Source organism: Macrobrachium nipponense, chromosome 31, assembly GCF_015104395.2.
Source record: "Macrobrachium nipponense isolate FS-2020 chromosome 31, ASM1510439v2, whole genome shotgun sequence".
NCBI lineage: Eukaryota > Metazoa > Arthropoda > Malacostraca > Decapoda > Palaemonidae > Macrobrachium > Macrobrachium nipponense.
The window spans coordinates 25,598,187-25,619,316 of record NC_061093.1 but is presented as its reverse complement, the minus strand read 5'-3'; the positions used below and the strand labels follow the sequence as shown (position 1 = coordinate 25,619,316).

At 48.3% G+C, this 21,130-nt stretch overlaps 2 protein-coding genes across 2 annotated transcripts in view; one reads left to right on the top strand and one right to left on the bottom strand.

Moving 5' to 3' along the window:
* The window catches only part of LOC135206700 (NADH dehydrogenase [ubiquinone] 1 beta subcomplex subunit 7-like), a 32,270-nt gene extending 27,936 nt beyond the window's left edge, over window positions 1-4,334 (bottom strand). Inside the window, exon 1 of the mRNA XM_064238121.1 lies at window positions 4,138-4,334. Within this exon, the coding sequence (XP_064094191.1) occupies window positions 4,138-4,249 (112 nt within the window). The 5' untranslated portion in view covers window positions 4,250-4,334. The remainder of the gene's footprint in view (window positions 1-4,137) is intronic.
* A 1,890-nt stretch (window positions 4,335-6,224) lies between these two features.
* Window positions 6,225-21,130, top strand: part of LOC135206790 (nucleolar complex protein 4 homolog) — a 79,408-nt gene continuing 64,502 nt past the window's right edge. Inside the window, exon 1 of the mRNA XM_064238285.1 lies at window positions 6,225-6,379. Coding sequence (XP_064094355.1) covers window positions 6,287-6,379 — 93 coding nt within the window. The 5' untranslated portion in view covers window positions 6,225-6,286. The remainder of the gene's footprint in view (window positions 6,380-21,130) is intronic.

The window sequence follows — 21,130 nt, the reverse complement described above, 5'->3', positions numbered from 1 at the left end:
GTACCTGTCTCCTCCCGGCGTAGCCCGAGGAGGTTGAAGGTACAGGAGAGGCAGACCTGACGCTCCCTCCTAGCTCGCTGGCAGGACCAGCGTGCTTGGAGGGTTGCTGCCGATCGTCAACCCAGTGGTGGCGATCGAGCAGCATGCCTAGCCTTGCCGCTCGCCTGAGGCGAGAGGCTTGGCTGAGAACGTCGACGCTGATCTCTAGCGTCAGGCGAAGCTGTTGCTGGTTACCGTCTCCGCCCGGTCCGATGGGAGCGGCGTCAGATGACCTCTGCTAGGCTCGCTGTCACGGTGAGACCGCGAGCGTCCTCTCGGGCGCGTCGAGCCGCTGGTACCAGCCGTGGCTGGTACCGACGGCCGCGGGGACTCCTTCCTCGCCTCAACCCGTTATGGGAGAGGCCGGGACTTGACGCTCCCCCCCCCCCTCCTCGCTGGCAGGACCAGCGTGCGTGGTGGGCTGCTGCTGATCGTCAACCCGCGGTGAACGGTCGAGCATCAAGGCCCGTAGCCTTACGCTCGCCTGGGGCGATTGGCTCGGCTGAGAACGTCGAGACCGATCTCTAGCGTCAGGCGAGCTGCCGCTGGTCACCGTCTCCTCCCGGTCCCATCGGGAGCGGCGGACGGGTGACCTGCTAGGCTCTGTGTCGCGTCGAGACCGGCCAGCGTCCTCTCGCCGCGTCAAGTCGCTGGTACCAGCCGTGGCTGGTACCGGCGGCCGCGGGGACTCCTTCCTCGCCTCAACCCGTGGCTGATCAGCGACCGTCACGTTAGCCCGAGCAGCCAGTTGATCGCTGCGAGAGCGTCCACTGGCCTGGCGAGAGTTGTGTGCACGACTCTCGCCAGTCTTCTGCTCCGCGCCGCTGTCTTGACGGCGAGCGAGCTCGGGCGTCAAAACTTTGGCTGGACGGTCTTCTTGGAAGAGCGTCCACTCGGTGCTTCTCGCGAACGAGAAGCGGCCGAGACGGAACCTGGTTTAGCGGCAGACCCGCTAGCACCAGTTGAGGACGCACCAGCCGAGGCTGGTGCCCTCTGGTCCCCGTCGACTTCTTCTTTGCAGAAGAAGCGACGGCCCCGTTCCCGAAGGAACAGGAGGACCAGCAGAAGAGCTCCCCAGCTCGCCTGAGCGAGCCGGGCCCTTAGAAGATCCCGAAGGAGTCTTCTTAGGGGGGAATGAGGCAACCTTCTTCTTCTTCGGCTGTTTGGCCTTAGAAGTCGAAGGGGAAGGAGAGGCAGCGGACGACGAAGAAGACGACGACGACACCTTCTTCCTCTACTTCTTCGCCAGGCTCCGCAGGACAGACGTCAGGTCTTCCATCCAGGAGGGAGCCGGGGCAGTTGCCGAAGCAACAGGGCCCGACTGCACCTGTCCGGAAAGACCTGAGACTGTGACAGCATCACCAACAGCCGGAACAACAGGAACAGGTCCAGGAACAGCAGGAACATCTGAAAGTGAATGAGCAGCAGGCACCTGATCTGAAAGGGAATGAGCGGCTGGGACAGCAGCAGGTACGGCAGGCACGGCAGGTACCACAGGAGAGACAGGCGTCCTGTCGGCAGCTACCGTCATCCTCGGCACTGGCGGCATGTCCAGGGGGGTACTCTTTGGGCAGCGGCAGTCCGGGGTCGGCAATACAAGAACCCAGGCGGTGGCACCGTCCTGATTAGCACGGCAGGAATTGGTTCTGGATTGCAGCCGTGGGTGTTACCGACATGATATGTGGTGTGTACACCAGGTGCGGTGACATCTCATATGCTGGTGTCGAGATTGTGGTTGTTGTAGTGGTTACCGTATCATGAGTGACCACTGCCGACCCCGCCAACCGCTGAATCAACCCCTGCAGTCCCAGCGACTCCCACACCTGTTCCAGGTCGTCCTCGCTGATGGCAATCCTGCGGAAGCAACAGTCGGGCGCCTCTGACGAATGCATACACGTTACACAGGGCTCGTTGCGGGAGCACTCTCGCCCCCGACAACGAGTACAAACCTCGTGAGGATCTACATCTACATCCAAGGTCGTCTCCCACGGATGTAGCACCTGCGGTAACATAGATAGATTAGTAAGAGGGGTTCCCTCACGCACGGGGGGAAGACATGCCCCACCCCGAACGCAAGGAAGACCCCAAATACAAAATACAATGAAGAAGCTGAGCGGGGGGCAGGAAGGAAGACGAAGAATCGGCTACCAAGGGAGTCGCGGGAGAGCTTTCCGACGACTTCCTGGCAGACCTTCGCTTCCCCCACCCCCGCACAGCAGTGAAAAGTAATATGAAAATGAAACAGAATACTGCCCTTGCGATTCACTTCATAGAACTTAAAGGAGAAAAGATCAATTCCCGGGTAAGAACGGAAACTTGATCTAATAATAATGATGCTACATAAAATATATGAAAAATGAAACAGAATACTGCACTTGCGATTTCATTTCACATAAAAATCGTAAGGATCAATTCCCGGGTAAGAACGAAAATTGATCCAGATTAAATTTCATGCAATCAATAAATGAAAATGAAAAGAATATTGCAATTGCGAATCCACTTTCATTGCATTCTATTACACAAAATTAAAAGTTCGTGCCGAGCGCATCACACTCTCGGTAACGAACGCACAGGGCAAAAATATAATGAAAAAAGTACTTACATTTTTCAATTACACCCTTCGCCCAAATACATGACTCGGCGCGAGCGCGCCCCCCGCCCCTCGGCACCGAGACAAATAATTTCAAGGGTCATAATTAAGTAATGAAAATGAAAACAGTGTACTTACAGTTTCATTTTCAAGTCAAACAAACCATTAGTAGAAAACACAATATAAACAAAGCATACGACGATGAAGGGGCGGGCAGAGAGAGCGATGACGAACACGTCCTTCACACCCGCGGCCGAAAGCAAAAGTGATTTGTTTACCTCCCAGTCGCGCGGCGCGCGACGATCGGACAAGCAGTTAACTACCGTTCTCCCCTTGTTCGAAGCTTACGACCGTTCCAGCTGCCGCTAGCTACTTCCTATTGTTAAAGGACCGAGGGTTTGTATTACGTATCGGAACAAAAGTAAAGTAAACAGTTTTAGGGAATAAAACTTTGCAGTTTCGTCGTCTGTCCGTCGTCTGCTGTTCGTAATTGTGTTTATGGCGCGCGCGCTTAGAAAACCAGGAACAGCAATGGGTTTAAAGTGCAATGTGGAGTGAACTGAGACCAAAATGTGTATAATAACAATCAAATAAGCACTGTGGAGATTAAGTTGTGATGGCAGTAAGGATAAAAACCACCGCCGATTACAAGGTAAGAATGAATTCAGTTCAAACCATAACCCCGGGAATAAAAAGTTTCATACTTTCACTAATATAGGCAACAAAATGTTGTTTTATTGTGCTGATTACAACTGCAATCTTGAGTAAGATCAATAAACGTTACATACATATGCTAACATTGTTCAAATGAATGCTGGAAGGCTGGAAAGATGGTGGCCGTCACTGATGAGAACCGTCCATGCAAAACGTAGCCGCCATATTGGATTTCAAAACTGCCTTGAAAACATATTTTACGAAGAGCTCACATGCTTATTTTAGTTCGTATGGGGCTTTCATATATCACAATATGTTGACGAAACTTCAGTCTTTTAAATGGTATGCTTAGAGTTGCAATTGTATTCATGTTTCACCAATTAAATATCGAGTGAATAAGACCCGTCCACCGTGATGAGGGTTGGCCTGTCGTGATATTCTACCCTAGTAGCCTACTTAGTGCCTTGAAAGAAAACACTTCGAGAGGACAGTAGAGGCCTTGCTCTTTTGTTTCCATGCTGATTTGGTTATGACAGGTGTTTAATTCAGGTTACTGGGAGTGCTAAAGTTATTTTTTTTAAGGAAAGTGGCCACTCAACTGTACAGTGTCCACCTGTCCGCACATCGGTGTTTTATCGGAGTTGTTTTGGCATTTTAAGCAGTTTAACCCATAAAAACTGGTGCGCCCCTTTCCTACAGAATTACCGAGCCTATAGACTAGGGAGGTAATTAGACTAACCCAGAATAATACTAAGCTCAGAATAGGTAGTAGCTAAAACAGGATGGCTACATTTTTATTTGCCTTGGGGTACTCATACGACCGTGCAGAAGCCTACTAACGATATTCCACTAACCTCTCTCTTTTCTGCCTTCCGGGAACCCATACAGTGGGTCAAATGTCGCTCCTTTCGTGTAATCGGGTGTAACATTCGGATCAGTAAGGTAATGTGACAAAGCTGTTCCCATGGTTGCGGAATTGTTAAATTTAGCGACTTGTCGGCCTCTTCCCAGCTGATTTGCGTCGACAGACCAAATCCGGGCGAATTGTTTTTGTCAAAATTATATGGTATTTTTGTCCGTCATCTAAATGAAAGTCACAAAAGTTTCATAGATTGCTAACCCTGAGCTTACTTCGCTATCAATCAGACACCTTTTATAGGGTTTCGATTTCAACTTACTATACAAAAAGTGGCTTCAACGCTGTTCATAAATAATTACTGTATCATCTACATCATCAGTCACAGAACACATTTACAAGCATTTTTCTTTGACGAAAAATTATATATAGTGAGTCTTCCATCTTTTTATTTTCTCTCCCATTCTGTCGTCAATAATAATAATAATAATAATAATAATAATAATAATAATAATAATAATATAATAATAATAATAATAATAAGAATAATAAATAATAATAATAATAATAAAAAAAAAATTAATAACTAATAATAATAATATAATAATAATAATAATAATAATAATAATAATAATTAAGTAATAATAATAATAATAATAATAATAATAATAATGTATGTAATTAATAATAATAATAATAATAGTAATAATAATATATGATTGAAAAAGAACCCCAAATTCAATTTGTAAACTTGGTTTTTACCTTCTAAGTATTTACATTTAGTTTTAACCTCCACACTCGAGTACTTTCAGGCCCTTCTGTGGCCCATTCTCAAGAGATGTTGGGATGTTAGCCTGGGTCAAGGCCAGCAGTCTTCTGGAACTTCTTCTCGTTGTGCTGTCATTTATGCGATGGCTGTTCTGGTTTTCTTGAGAGTTGCCAATCCCCTCTTGTCGCTCTGATATCCTGAGCTGATGGTCAATGGGATTCACCCTTGTGGTAAGGGTGTGGTCACCGTAAGTCTGTTGGGCAGGAAACCTAATGTCTCCAGGTCAGCAGGTCAATCTTAGCTTCTTTTAATATCAAAGCTCGGCTTATGGGATCTTCTGAGGTAAAACCTTTGTTTCCTTCAATTACTTTGATCTCTCTGATAAGCGCACCTTCTACTACCCTCCTGTGACTAATTTTGTTGCTTTTGTATATAAGCCTACTGTTTTTGAAATCCATCCTATGGTCATTTTCCCAACAATGTCTAGCTATAGCACTCCCCTGAGAGTTAGCTGTACTGCCCTTCTATGTTGCCTTTAATAATAATAATAATAATAATAATAATAATAATAATAATAATAATAATAATAATAATAATAATAATAATAATAATACTAATAATAATAATATAATAATAATAATAATAATAATAATACCTGATATTTTACCTATCCTTTAACTGCACTTTTGAACTATTTCAGCAAAAACAAATGTTCAGAATTCTCGTGTTTTAATATTTTATTTAGCCAATGAAAGTAATGCTACTGTTAAAAATTTCGCTTTTGAAAAACTGTAACGTAATATAGCAATAGATATACTCCCTTTTCGAGAGTGAACTATCAGTGTCCCATATCTCAATAGCTTCTTTGGAAGAAAAAAATTGCAAGAATAATGGTAGAGAAAATTTAAGGTTTCTTACAATTCATGGGCACCTCTCTTCCAGCCACTTTTGAAAGTACATCATCTCTATGAGCTAATGTATTTTCACTGGATAAAATATCGGCTAATATGAAAATTCTGGAATGATTAGTAATTTAATGTAACCTGAGAAAATTTGAAAGCATTTTAAAACAATGACTTGACCACCTGCCGTTGGTTAAAGCTAGAAAATAAATGCCTAATTCCGTTTTGTGAACATGAAAATTTTACGCGAAATTATAAAACTTTAATGGAAAAAATACTGCAAAATAGAAATAAGGGAAATGCGCCCCCCTACCCATGAAATAATTATAATGTATATACCATTAACCCTTCTGGTTAGGAGTTTGTTGCTTGACTGTTTACTTGAGAATATCAGTGGATTTTCTTAATCCAACGTAAACAATAAGATTTAGAAAAGATTTCTAACTCGGAATCCACAACCAACGTGAACCCGAAACATGTCTCCTACCCACGAGGTTTTAGTAAAACAATTTAAAGAAGATAAAGTGAAGAATGCTAACGTAATAGTAGATTTCCTCCAACAGCTAGAGGTATGAATTGCTGAAATATTTTAAGGTTAAATTAAGTGGTAGGTCTCAAATTGGCTAGCTAGTCTCGGGAAATTGCTACGGACCACTAGGTAGTACCTAGCCTAGGTTAGCCAATAGGTAGGTAGCAGGCCTAACACACTACAACCTAGCTAGGTAATCTGCATTAGTTTAAGTTTTTAGAATGTTGTTCAGGAAGAAGTAAGTCATTCCCAAACCACATTTTTTCGTTTGAGAAGGCCTACCTAGCTGTATCCTAGAGATCCTGTAGGGTAAGCAACCGACCGGACTGGCTAACCCACTGACTACCGCTTTTGTGGCCACCCTCCGAAAAAGTACTTTAACACGTCCTGACACCGGAGATGGTCATGAGTCATGAGTTGTTGGTGGTGAGAGGAACAGCTCAAGACCTCTACTCTCCTTTCGAAGTACTAAGTAGCCTATTTTCTCCAAAGTTAGAAATAAAGGCCATATTTTAAGATTAAACAGAGGGTAATGAAAAGTGTGACCAAACGCAGTGCACACTACCCTTATGACGCTTTCAAAATTGCAGAGTCGCTTGGGTCAACAAACTTCCCATTTCCTGTGCTAAATCCGCACACCACTTTTACCCATAGACTCTGGGTCACTTTCATCACAACATTCGTAAACACTGACTTCCAACCACTACTTATCCAAGGGAACTACGATTTTTAGTAGAAGAAGAAGCGTTAACTAGATAATGATTCAAATAAATAAATAGTAGTATGCAGTAGTACCTCAGAACTCCAGACGGAACTGGCCTTGGTTTGCTAAAGATCCCATCAACAGGAAGCAACTCACTGCCTCTTACCTGTAGGCAGTAGTGAGTAGCTGTACTTGTAGGGAAATCTTGAAATAATCCTAAAACATACGTATTTATCCACTCCAAGGTTCTGAAGTTTAGGAATATATATGTCCCTTGCAATTTACTAAATGGAAAGCAATACTAAAATCTATTTGAATGATTTTGCACTCAAAACCTTTATCAAGTTTCCCTTGCAAATGGCATGTCAAGTCTAAAAGAGTATCATAGGTACCTAACTGCTCCCTATATGCATATTGACTACTTACTACTAACAATCCTTTAGATTCTACATGTAATTACATATAAGCTAGAGGCTTAAAAATAAGTTTTACAGCAACTATGGAGAGCACAGGGAGAATAGAGATGGGCCTGTATCTACTGCATTTGCAGATATGCCATTCTCTGTAAGAGGCACTGTGTAGTTAAGCTTGCACTTATCTGCAAAGATACTACATTAACATAAAAATCCATAGAATCTACTCATCTTGGAAAAACTCACTAGAAAGTTTTTTAAAATCAAAGGGAAGAAACCATCAGGGTCTTCTCCACCCCAGGTATCAAGATTATAAAAAGATTTTCATAACACCCCTGTAGTAAAATGCAAATTTTTTTAGAATAGATTTAGGATGACAAGTATCAGGGAGAGGGACATCCTCAGTTGATTGCTTAGCTTCAAAAGCTTGATGAAGCAGTTCAGCCTTTTCCCTAGGGCCAGTAACCATCCTACAGTCATCTGTTAGTAGTGGTGGATTGGAAGACGAGCCTGACCCAAAGGCAGATGCTAGTTTGGTCCACCACAGATGAGGCTGAGAATTCCTTAAAGTTTCCTGGTTGTTTACACTTTACCGGGGCCAGTTGCTCCCTACTTTGTTTGTTGTTGTTTTGGTATCGCGACACCCAAATCCATCCGCCACGGTAAGTAAGCCTTACTGTAACCCCTGTGGTTAGCGCGCGCAGCGCAACATTACCTCTTGCCAGAACATGCCGTGCCTGCCAAGAATCTTTAAATTTGCGGATAAGGCGCGAAGCGCCGTTCCGCCATGGCCTTACTGACAGCACACATAAATCGATCGTCGCGGATATGTAGTAGCTCCCTACTTTGTTTGTTGTTGTTTTGGTATCGCCGCCATATTGGTTTTGGTGTTCTTCCGCCGATTTCGGTCGGCGGTCGAGTGGGCCCGCTAATCTGTAAGTGCTCCAGTTTCCTTTTCAAGGAATTATTGTAATATCTCACAGCTGTTTGGTAAGTTCTATTCGCAGCACGGCAAGGCTAAAAAATGTATCATCAAACCATGGCTGGTCATTTGTCCTAAATTTGATGACCTTTCTAGGAACATATCTTATTTATTTACCTTCTTCTTTAGATCAAAATCTAAATATAGCATCTGAAATATTAAGTGCCTGACAAGCTTCAATTGTCTTTAGATTTCAGCCAGACCATTTTTTGTTTCTCGATACGAATACAAACCATCGGTCCTTTAACAATAGGAGAGTAGCTAGCGGCAGCTGGAACGGTCGTAAGCTTCGAACAAGGGGAGAACAGTAGTTAACTGCTTGTCCGACACGTCGCGCGCCGCGCGACTGGGAGGTAAACAAATCACTTTTGCTTTCGGCCGCGGGTGTGAAGGACGTGTTCGTCATCGCTCTCTGCCCGCTTCATCGTCGTATGCTTTGTTTAATATTGTGTTTTCTACTAATGGTTTTGTTTGACTTGAATGAACTGTAAGTACACTGTTTTCATTTTCATAACTTAATTATGAACCAACATGGAGTTATCGCCGTAGATGCGGCGATTTCCTCTCTTTTCATGAATTGAACCCTTGAATTATGTCTCGGTGCCGAGGGCGGGGTGGGCGCGCTCGCGCCGAGTCATGTATTTTGGGCGAAAGTGTGTAATTGAAATGTAAGTACTCTTTTCATTATATTTTTGCCCTGTGCGTTCGTTACCGAGAGTGTGATTGCGCTCGGCACGAGCCTTTTAATTTTGTATAATAGAATGCAATGAAAGTGGATTCGCAATTGCAATATTCTTTTCATTTTCATTTATTTATTTGCATGAAATTTAATTTGGATCAATTTTCGTTCTTACCCGGGAATTGATCCTACGATTTTTTTTTTTATGTGAAAATGAAATCGCAAGTGCAGTATTCTGTTTCATTTTCTATATATTTTATGATAGCATCATATTATTGGATCAAGTTTCCGTTCTTACCCGGGAATTGATCTTTTCCCTTTAAGTTCTATGAAGTGAATCGCAAGGGCAGTATTCTGTTTCATTTTCATATTACTTTTCACTGCTGTGCGGGGGTAGGGGAAGCGAAGGTCTGCCAGGAAGTCGTCGGAAAGCTCTCACCGCGACTCCCTTGGTATCCGATTCTTCGTCTTCCTTCCGCCCCCCGCTCAGCTTCTTCGTTGTATTTGTATTTGGGGTCTCCTTGCGTTCGGGGTGGGCATGTCTTCCCCTGTGCGTGAGGGAACCCTCTTACTAATCTATCTATGTTACCGCAGGTGTACATCCGTGGGAGACCGACCTTGGACAGGTATGGACCACCGCGGAGGCAGGGCGTGCCTAGCATCCACGGGCTGCTGCAGCGTCTAGCGAGGTCTGGGGCGGTCTCCACTACTACCACCGGGCCGCTTATGCTGCTTTCCCCCCCCTCCTGGTCTACACTCCCCATGCTGTGTCGATGACGCCGTCTGCCGCTACTAGGGCCGCAGCCGTACCGAGGTGGGGTTGCCGCCGCCGCCTGTTTTCTTCGTGTTGCCTGCCCACCCCATACTTCCGCTGTTCCAGCAGCTCGCCCCTGGACCGGCCGAGCAGTACCCAGGTTCCGCTGGCTGCCGATGATTCTACGAGGCGATCGCTGGGCCTGCCGTACCTGCCGCTGATGTGATTCCCGCTGTTGGCTTGGCTTGTCCCTTCTGGGTCTACCGCTGCCGCTGTTCCTGCCGCTCCTGAGCTGGTTGCTGTTCCTGTCGCTCCTGGTTCCTGTGACTGTCCATGCTGGTCCTGCCCACGGTGTGTCTTCCCCAGTCCCAGGTCCTTCCGGACAGGTGCAGTCGGGCCGTGTTGCTTCTGGCAATAGCCCCGGCTCCGGCCTGGATGGAGGACCTGACGACTGTCCTGCGTGAGCTGACGAGGAAGAGGAGAAGAGGAAGCTGTCATCTTCGTCTTCATCGTCTGCTGCTGCCCTCTTCCCCACTTCTCGACTTCTAAGGCCCATAAGCCGAAGAAGAAGAAGGCTGCCTTCCCCCCTAAGAAGTCTCCTTCGGGAACTTCTAAGGGCCCGTCCCACCCCGGTGGGACGGGGGGTCCTTCTGCTGGTCCCTCCTGCTCCTTCGGGAGCAGGGCCCGTCTCCCCTTCCGTAAGGAAGAGATAGACGGGGACCATAGGAGTATCGGTTAGCTCTGGTACTCCTCGCCTGGTGCTAGCGGCGATGCCGCTACGCCAGGTTCCGGCTCGGTCTCTCGTTCGCGAGAGATCCCGAGTGTACGTTCTCCCTCGGGAGACCGTGCAGCCAAGTTGTTCCGATACGTAATACAAACCATCGGTCCTTTAACAATAGGAAGTAGCTAGCGGCAGCTGGAACGGTCGTAAGCTTCGAACAAGGGGAGAACGGTAGTTAACTGCTTGTCCGAAACAGTCGCAGCGCCGCGCGACTGGGAGGTAAACAAATCACTTTTGCTTTCGGCCGCGGGTGTGAAGGACGTGTTCGTCATCGCTCTCTGCCCGCCCCTTCATCGTCGTATGCTTTGTTTATATTGTGTTTTCTACTAATGGTTTGTTTGACTTGAAAATGAAACTGTAAGTACACTGTTTTCATTTTCATTACTTAATTATGAACCAACATGGAGTTATCGCCGTAGATGCGGCGATTTCCTCTCTTTTCATGAATTGAACCCTTGAATTATGTCTCGGTGCCGAGGGCGGGCGCGCTCGCGCCGAGTCATGTATTTTGGGCGAAAGTGTGTAATTGAAAAATGTAAGTACTCTTTTCATTATATTTTTGCCCTGTGCGTTCGTTACCGAGAGTGTGATTGCGCTCGGCACGAGCCTTTTAATTTTGTATAATAGAATGCAATGAAAGTGGATTCGCAATTGCAATATTCTTTTCATTTTCATTTATTTATTTGCATGAAATTTAATTTGGCATTATTTTATTTGTGATCAATTTTCGTTCTTACCCGGGGGGAATTGATCCTTACGATTTTTTATGTGGAAATGAATAGCAAGTGCAGTATTCTGTTTCATTTTCATATATATTTTATGATAGCATCATATTATTGGATCAAGTTTCCGTTCTTACCCGGGAATTGATCTTTTCCCCTTTAAGTTCTATGAAGTGAATCGCAAGGGCAGTATTCTGTTTCATTTTCATATTACTTTCACTGCTGTGCGGGGGTAGGGGAAGCGAAGGTCTGCCACGGAAGTCGTCGGAAAGCTCTCCCGCGACTCCCTTGGTATCCGATTCTTCGTCTTCCTTCCTGCCCCCCGCTCAGCTTCTTCGTTGTATTTTGTATTTGGGGTCTTCCTTGCGTTCGGGGTGGGGCATGTCTTCCCCCTGTGCGTGAGGGAACCCCTCTTACTAATCTATCTATGTTACCGCAGGTGCTACATCCGTGGAGACGACCTTGGACAGGTATGGACCAGCGGAGGCAGGGGGGCGTGCCTAGCATCCACGGGCTGCTGCAGCGTCTAGCGAGGTCTGGGGCGGTCTCCACTACTACCACGGCCGCTTATGCTGCTCCCCCCCCGCCCTCCTGGTCTACACTCCCCATGCTGTGTCCGATGACGCCGTCTGCCGCTACTAGGGCCGCAGCCGTACCGAGGTGGGGTTGCCGCCGCCGCCTGTTTTCTTCGTGTTGCCTGCCCCAGACTTCCGCTGTTCCAGCAGCTCGCCCCTGGACCGGGCGCCAGGACCCAGGTTCCGCTGGCTGCCGATGATTCTACGAGGCGATCGCTGGGCCTGCCGTACCTGCCGCTGATGTGATTCCCGCTGTTGGCTTGGCTGTCCTTCTGGGTCTACCGCTGCCGCTGTTCCTGCCGCTCCTGAGCTGGTTGCTGTTCCTGTGCCTGTCCATGCTGGTCCTGCCCACGGTGTGTCTTCCCCAGTCCCAGGTCCTTCCGGACAGGTGCAGTCGGCCGTGTTACTTCGGCAATAGCCCCGGCTCCGGCCTGGATGGAGGACCTGACGACTGTCCTGCGTGAGCTGACGAGGAAGAGGAGAAGAGGAAGCTGTCATCTTCGTCTTCATCGTCTGCTGCTGCCTCTTCCCCTTCGACTTCTAAGGCCCATAAGCCGAAGAAGAAGAAGGCTGCCTTCCCCCCTAAGAAGTCTCCTTCGGGAACTTCTAAGGGCCCGTCCCACCCCGGTGGGACGGGGGGTCCTTCTGCTGGTCCTCCTGCTCCTTCTTGGGAGCGGGGACCCTCACCGTATCCCCTTCCGTAAGGAAGGATAGACGGGGACCAAGGAGGAGTATCGGTTAGCTCTGGTACTTCCTCGCCTGGTGCTAGCGGCGATGCCGCTACGCCAGGTTCCGGCTCGGTCTCTCGTTCGCGAGAGATCCCGAGTGTACGTTCTCCCTCGGGAGACCGTGCAGCCAAGTTTCGGCGCCAGAGTTCGCTCGGCGCCAAGACGCGGCACGGAGCAGAAGGCTGGTGAGAGACGCTCAGTGACTCTTGCCAGGCCAGCGGCCGCTCTTGCAGCGACCAGCTGGTAACCCGGGTTTTCCCCCCCCCCCCTAAGAAGGCTCCTTCGGGACCTTCTAAGGGCCCGTCTCGCTCCGGCGATTCGGGGAGCTCTTCTGCTGGTCCTCCTGCTCCCTCGGGAACAGGGCCCGTCTTTTCTTCTACCAAGGAGAAGAAGACGGGGACCAGAGGAGTACCAGCTTCGGCTGGCACTTCCTCGCCTGGTTCTAGCGGTTCTGCCGCTAAACCAGGATCCGCCTCGGCTTCTCGTTAGCGAGAAGTACCGAGTGGACGGTCTCCCGCGGGAGACCGTCCAGCCAAAGTCTTGACACTCGAGCTCGCTCGCCGCCAAGACCGAAGCGCGAAGCAGAAGACTGGCGAGTGTCGTGCAGACGGACTTCTCGTAGGCCAGTGGACGCGCTCGCAGCGACCAGCTGGCTGCTCGGGTTGACGTGACGGTCGCTGACCAGCCACGGCTGGTACCAGCGGCTCGACGCTCCGAGAGGACGCTCGCCGGTCTCACCGCGACAACGAGCCTAGCAGGTCACCTGACGCCGCTCCCATCGGGACCGGGCGGAGACGGTAACACCGCAACAGCTCGCCTGACGCTAGACATCAGCGTCGACGTTCTCAGTCGAGCCACTCGCCACAGGTGAGCGGCACGGCCAGGCCTGCAGATCGATCCCCACCGCGGGTTGGTGATTGGCTGCAGCCCCCCACGTAAGCTGGTCCTGCCAGCGAGCGGGGGGGGAGCGTCAGGTCTGTCTCTCCACTACCTTCAACTTCCTCGGGCTACACCGGGAAGAGCTAGGTAGCTAGGAGTGATCGTGAGAGGTGCGCCGCTCACGATCCCGTCACGACGCCGCACGTGCCACGTATGGTCTTAGGACCAACCAGGACGTACGCGCAAGTGATTGAGGCGACCGTCAGGGGGGAGAGGGGGTAGCGTCAGTTCTGTCTCTCCGATACCTTCAACTTCCTCGGCATACGCCAGGAAGAGCGAGGTATATAGGAGTGATCGTGAGAGATGCGCCGCTCACGATCCCGTCACGACGCCGCACGTGCCAGGTTGGTCTTAGGACCAACCAGGACGTACGCGCAAGTGATTGGAGGCAACCGTCAGGGATCTGTTGCTGGTCCTTCTTCTGAAGGAGGAGTGTCCTGGGAGCTGCTCTTGTTGGAGGGACTGGACGGTCCTACTCCTCAAGACGCTGTAACTTCCGAGATTCAGAGTAACTTTACCCAGGTTATTGCACTGATTCGTCAGCACAACGACGGGGGGGAAGGATCGCCGCTCCCACCAGCAGAGCCATGTCTCTGCTCGAGTCGTTTTGGGGCCCGAGAGGGAACCCAAACCGACGGTGGGTTTGCCGCGATCTGAGCTTGCCGATTCTGTCTTGAACCAGAGTCCTCTCGTCTTCCGGACAAGAAGGCTCTCTCAGTCTGGCCGGTCGATCAAGCTACTTCCACCTCCTCTACTGCGACAGCGCGTTTCTACGTGTCTTCGGACACCGTATTTAAATACTCCTTCGGTTCCTCCTGAGAGGTTTCGACCTCGACGAGGACTGGAATGAGTCGTAGGACGGTATCGGCTCTCTCCTGTCAGGTGTCGATCAGCCCCACCCAGACGACGTTCACAGTGGCGGCAGACCCTTACCTACAGTGAGAGTTCGTAACCCTCCTCGGGGGTGGAAAACGTTTTCTCCTGACGATACGTTTTCCCAGACTCTGAGAGGCCATCGCCGCAAGGCGATGGCTGCTCCTACTCTTCTCCAACTGCTAGTTCCACTGGGAAGGCGAGCGAGTATCCAATTCCTCCCCCATTCCCTCTCTCCTTACGGCTACGAGGGAAAGGGGAAGGATCCTACAGAGATTTCTCTGTAGGATCCCACGTTGGGGACTGCGCTTACCAGGGGGGACCTTCGGGTCCTACCTGACGTAAGCCCCGGTTCGTTGAGGAGGGATCCTGCCCCATTCTTCGATTTCTACGGAATCGAGAGGACCACCAGCCGATATCGTTTGACGAATTTCGGTGGGGTTTCGCAGACTGCTTAGAATTCTACAGAATTTCTAGCGCATTCAGAGTGTTAGAGTTTTATGCATGACACTTACCTGGCAGGTATATATATAGCTTATCCTCTTGACGCACTGGCAGAATTTCAAAACTCGCGGCAACCGCTAGTACACTGGTAGTTCAGGTGATGGCCACCCCCGCTCCCGTGGCGCTGGTACTTGGAACTATTCCCGTTTTCCTCAGATTTTCTCTGCCAGCCGAACCGGCAACATCGTTGTTGGTTCTCTGTTGGAATTTCCTGCTCGTTATCTGACTTTTGGATATTGGTATCGTATTCACGAAGTTAGAGTGGCAATCGCAATTGGTTTGGATTTTGTCTAGTATGTCTGATTCAGAAGTATGTTTAGAGTTTGTGTGAAAGAAGGGTGTAAGGTGAGACGTCCGAAATCATCGGTAGATCCACATACTATTTGTAAGAAGTGTCGTGAGTTGTATGTACGTGGGACAATAGGTGCAATGAATGTCAGTGTCTGAATGAGAAAGAGTGGAAGGCTCTTATGAGTATGTGAGAGATTGGAAAAAGATCGGGTAGAAGATCTGTATCTAGGAGTGAAAGATCGGGATCTTCGAGTAAACCTTTGGATGATTCTTTGCATGTGTCTTCTCCAGCTCATTCACATGTAGAATGTAGCACCTTTTCCCCAGGTTTCTCCTGCTCCAGTTGCTGTATCTGAGGATACTACTGATCCACAAATAGTGAAAGTGTTCGCTGCCCTTGCGTCCATGGGAGACCAAATTAAACGTTTAACGGACAAAGTGGAAGTGTTTGGTGACAGTGTTGTGGAGGGGGCGCCTGATCGTCTCTCTCGTGCTCCTAGACCTAGACCTCTGTCAAGCTCCCAGACCCAAGGGAGAAGGCATGTCGACAGTCGAAGGGAGGCGAGAGGGGTTGACTTGCGATCAGTCGTCCCTTCAGGCAGTCCTGTTGATACGTCCCAGGCTGCTGCAGTAACGCCATAGAAAAGGCGATACTGGGAAGTGCCGTTATTCTTCGGATAGTTCGGCCTCGGGAAGGAGGTAGGCGTTTCGCGGTAGGTATCGCGTCCTCATCAAGAGGTCATACTGTCCGTCCTCTCACAGGAGGAAAGGGCTTTCGACCAGGAAGGGTGGAGTAGCCCTGAGATTTTTTCATCGGAGGATGAAGAGATGATCCCTATCAAAAGGAAGAGGATTTCACGTCGGTTGGAAGTTCGCTCGCCGCCTCGTGTGAGCCCGGTGCGTCCTCGATCTCCTCATCATCAGGAGTCTCGTAAGGAGGCGGGAACGAAGGAGGTGCTGCGGGATATGCAGCAGAGATTGGCAGTAATTGTGCAATCATGGGAGAAGCCCGAACAACCTTCGGTTAGACGTAAGGACTCGTCTCTCCCGGTTAAGTCCTCCAAGAGGAACGCAGGACGTACAACGCGATCCAGGACGCAGTGCGTCCTGTAAGAAGGACGAAGTTCAGGACGCAGGACGCAAGAGGAGAAGTGATGGACGCAGGGTGGACGCATATGTCAGGAGACGCAGGACGCAGGCGAGCAAGTCAAAACATTGCTCGACAAGGAGAGAGGAGTTTTATAGGGAGTCAGTGCCGCATTCGCTTTCTAAACAGGATCTGCATAAGACTCTGATTTGGAGAATCAGCAGGATCTTGGTTTTCAAGATATTTCTTCGCTAGGAGGAAGAATTTGCGGAGGAGAGTACGGAAGAGGACAAGACGGAAGCTCCTTCTTCGGACTACAAGAGGCTAACAGAGTGCCTTCTTTCTCTGTTTGAAGGAGATTTTCAACCTTCAGGCCCGCCATCGCCTTTGTCGCAATTTTCGAAGACGAAGAAAGCCAAGAAATCGTCGTTTTTGAAAATGACTTTGTCCATTTCGGCCAAGAAAGCCCTTCAACGCGTAAATGAGTGGTTGAAGGAGAAGAAAGAGTCGGGGAAGACTTCTTTTGTATTTCCTCCGGCCAAGTTTGGCTTCGAAGTCTGGTGTTTGGTATGCTACGGGGGAAAGTCTTGGCCTGGGAGTACCTGCCTCCTCCCAGGGAGACTTCTCCAACATAGTGGATAGCTCCCGTAGACATGCTTTTGCATTCATCCAAAGTGTGGTGGACTTCTTCGGAGTTCGACCATTTACTCAAAGGTATCTTTAGGACTTTTGAGGTGTTTAACTTTTCTTGACTGGTCGTTGGGGGCCCTGGCTCGGACTTCGGAGATGGAAGAGTCGTCAGGTATCCGAGTTGTCGAGAAGCATCATGTCCTATAGAATAAAGCCTTGAGAGATGGAGCTAATGAATTGGCTTCAATTTTCACAGCAGAGGCGTCTTGAAGAAAAGACATCTCTTATGCTCGTTCGCTGCTAAAGGAGTGTCGAACGCGCAAAAGTCGAGTTGATGTTCTCTCCTCTGTCAGGACAGCTCTCCCTCACCCCGAGAGTCATTAAGGACATCTCTCTCCCTCACTCAGAAGGCTACTCAAGATCTTCTTACGTCATCTGTGAGGAAGTATTTACCTTCTAAGGTCATGAAGAAGACTACGAAAGATACGAAGACAGCACAGCAGCCCTTTCGGGGTAGGACTTTCTCCGACCAGCATTTAGAGGGAAAAGAGTTCCAGCCAAAAGAGGTGCTAAAACTTCAACGAAACAATGAGTCGAAGTCCTCCAGACTTGTGTAGGGGCCAGACTTTTGGACTTCTGGGAAGTCTGGCAAAACAAAGGAGCGGATCCTTGGTCCGTAAGGTAGCGAAGGAAGGGTACAAGATCCCCTTTCTCAAGAAACCCACCATCTCGCTACAGCTCCGAGAGCCCTAGGGGCTCATTACATCGATTTAGAGAAGAGAGAGCTCTTTTTTTTTTTTTTTTTGGCATCAGGTCGTCACCATGATGGGAAAAGGGGCAATAGAACCGGTTCTGGATCACGAATCCCCACCCCAGGTTTTTACAACCGTCTGTTTCTAGTACCGAAATCATCAGGAGGTTGGAGGCCGGTACTGGACGTAAGCCAGCTAAACTTGTTCGTAGAAAAAGACCAAGTTTACGATGGAGACGAACGATTCAGTACTGGCAGCGGTACGACCAGGCGACTGGATGGTAACACTGGACCTTCAGGATGCGTACTTCCTATTCCAATTCATCCAAGGTCCAGGAAATATCTGAGATTCGTGATCCAGGGAAGGATTTATCAATTCAAAGCCCTGTGTTTCGGGCTGTGCACGGCGCCTCAAATTTTTACAAGAATGATGTCGAATGTGGCGAAGTGGCTCATTTGGCAGGAGTCAGAGTCTCTCTCTACCTCGACGATTGGCTCATAAGAGCACAATCAAAACAGCAATGTCTGGAGGACACGAACGTAACATTGGATTTAACCCAGCAACTGGGTCTGATGGTGAACCTGGAAAAGTCACGACTGATCCCATCTCAGGAAATAGTTTATTTGGGGATTCGGATATCCTCAGTGACTTTTCGGGCTTTTCCGTCACCCGAAAGGCAGACCTGTGTATACGGAAAGTGCAAGAATTCCTATTGAAAGACCAATGCTCAGCGAGAGTGATGAGCCTGCTGGGACACTCTCTTCGTTAGAGCGGTTCATTTCACTAGGGAGACTTCACATGAGGCCCTTACAGTTCTTTCTGAACGAAGTCTGGCCAGAAGATCGCAACCAGATTCCTTCCGGTTTCCAATTCCTCCAAAGTAGGAGGAACTAAAGTGGTGGCTAGTTCCGGAGAGGTTGTCAGAGGGTACGTCACTCCAGCAGAGGAACCCAGACCGGATATTATTTTCCGACGCGTCAGACGCAGGCTGGGGAGCGACGCTGGGCCCTCGGGAGGAGTCAGGCCTTTGGAGGCGAAGAAGAAAAGCATGGCACATAAACAGGAAGGAACTGATGGCGATGTTCTTGGCTATGAAAGCGTTCAGACCGTGGATCAGCGGCAAAGTAGTGCAGATCAACGCGGACAATACCACAGCTCTGGCGTATATACGGAACAAGGAGGAACCCACTCGTTGTCACTTTGCAACCTGGCGAAGGAGATTCTTCCCCCTTTTGGTCGCAGAAAGAAAACGTCACCCTGCTCACCAGGTTCATTCAGGGAGAGAAGAACGTCAGGGCGGATCTGTTGAGCAGGGACGGACAAGTGCTTTCACGGAGTGGATGTTGCATCTTCAAGTATGCCAGAGACTGTGGAAGCTCTGGGGCACCTCCAGTAGTGGATCTTTTCGCTACCTCGGCGACGAAGAGGTTACCGAACTATTGTTCTCCAATCCCGGACCCTCTTGCAGTCGCAGTCGATGCCTTCCTACTAGATTGGACGGGGCTAGATGCGTACGCTTTTCCCCGTTCAAGATTTTAGGAAAGGTAATGAAGAAATTCAGGGAAAGTCGAGGAACAAGGCTAACCCTGATAGCCCCATACTGGCCGGACCAAACGTGGTTCACAGAGGTACTGAATGGACAGTAGATTCCCCGAGAAGTCTACCCACGAGAGTAGATCTTCTCAAACAACCCCACTTCGACAGGTTCCACAAGAACACCCTCGCTGGGTCTGACTGCGTTCAGACTATCGAAAGACTTGTCAGAGCGCTAGTTTTCTAGAAAGCAGCGAAGGCAGTTGCAAGAGCACGAAGACCATCGACTATCAAAGTGTACCAGTCGAAGTGGGACAACTTCCGTAGATGGTCAAGAATCGGAAGATTTCTTCATCCAGTACCATCTGTGACTCAGATTGCAGATTTCCTGCTATACCTGAAGAAAGAACTAGGTTTGGCTAAGTCAGACGATTAGAGGCTATAAGTGTATGTTGTCTGCAGTGTTTAGACACAGAGGTTTAAACCTGTCCATGACGCAGATCTTAGAGATCTCCTCAGATCGTTTGATACAAAGAAGGATCGACGGTGCAGAACCCCTTCTTGGAATTTGGACGTCGTTCTCAAATTCTTGGAGACGGATAAGTTCGAACCTATGGGCAGTGCGCCGTTGCGAGAACTAACTAAGAAAACTATTTTCTTAGTAGCCTTAGCTACAGCTAAAAGGATTAGCGAGCTGCAAGCTATTGACAAGCAAATAGGTTGGAAGCACAACAAAGCAGTTTGTTCTTTTCAACAGGAGTTTCTTAGCAAAGAATGAGAATCCTTCGCATCCATGGCCAAGATCATTTTGAGATTGAAGGACTGGCTGATCTGGTAGGTCAAGAACAAGAAAGGTTCTTTGCCCAGTAAGAGCCTTACGGTTTTACGTTAGAAAGTGAACAAGAAGCATTAGGGGAACTTCATGTTCTCTGTGGTGCTCTGTTAAAGATCCTACTAGACCTATGTCTAAAAACGCAATGGCTTTCTTTGTAAGAGAAGTCATTAAAGATGCTCATTTGCTTTGTCAAGAAGAATGCTTCGGTTTAATTAAAGTTAAAGCTCAGATCAGAGGTGAGAGCAGTTAGTACGTCCTTAGCATTCAGAAAAATTTAGCCCTCAAGGACATTATAGATTCAACGTATTGGAGGACAAACTCTGTGTTTGCCTCGCATTACCTTAGAGACGTGAAGACAACTTTTGATAATTGTCAAACGTTAGGCCCGTATGTATCCTCAGGTACAGTACTGGGCAAAGGAGTTTCCACCCCATAACCTAATAACATGCTAGGTTTTATTTTAATTAGGTTATAGTGTTTTTATGGTTGTCTGAGGAGGTTAAAGACCAACTCAGTCTGGTGATTAGTGTGTATTATATGTGTGTGTGGTTCAGGTGACTAACTTTCCTAGCATGAATGCCCGTGTGAATGAGGGCTAGGGTTCTCTGTCAACGAATTGGTCACGGTCCAGTTTGTCAGGAAAAAAAAAACCCTATTGTTAGCTTTCTCAACAAACAGGTCACGTCCTAGTTGAGAGCTACTAAGGTTTAGCAGGCTAAGAGGCAGGACCTACGAAGTCAGCTACCTTAGCAGGTAAGGAACTAATACATAGTTCTAAAAATTTGGTTAAATTTTTGAATTATGACGATGTTGCTGTCTATGACCCACCTCCAAATGTGTCAATCAGCTATATATATACCTGCCAGGTAAGTGTCATGCATAAAAATGGTATTGTTATGATAAAACAAAGTTTAATGTATACTTACCTGGCAGGTATATATTAAATTAAATTCCCACCCTCCTCCCCTCAGGTAGACAGGGTTCAGAGAAAATCTGAGGAAAACAAGGGA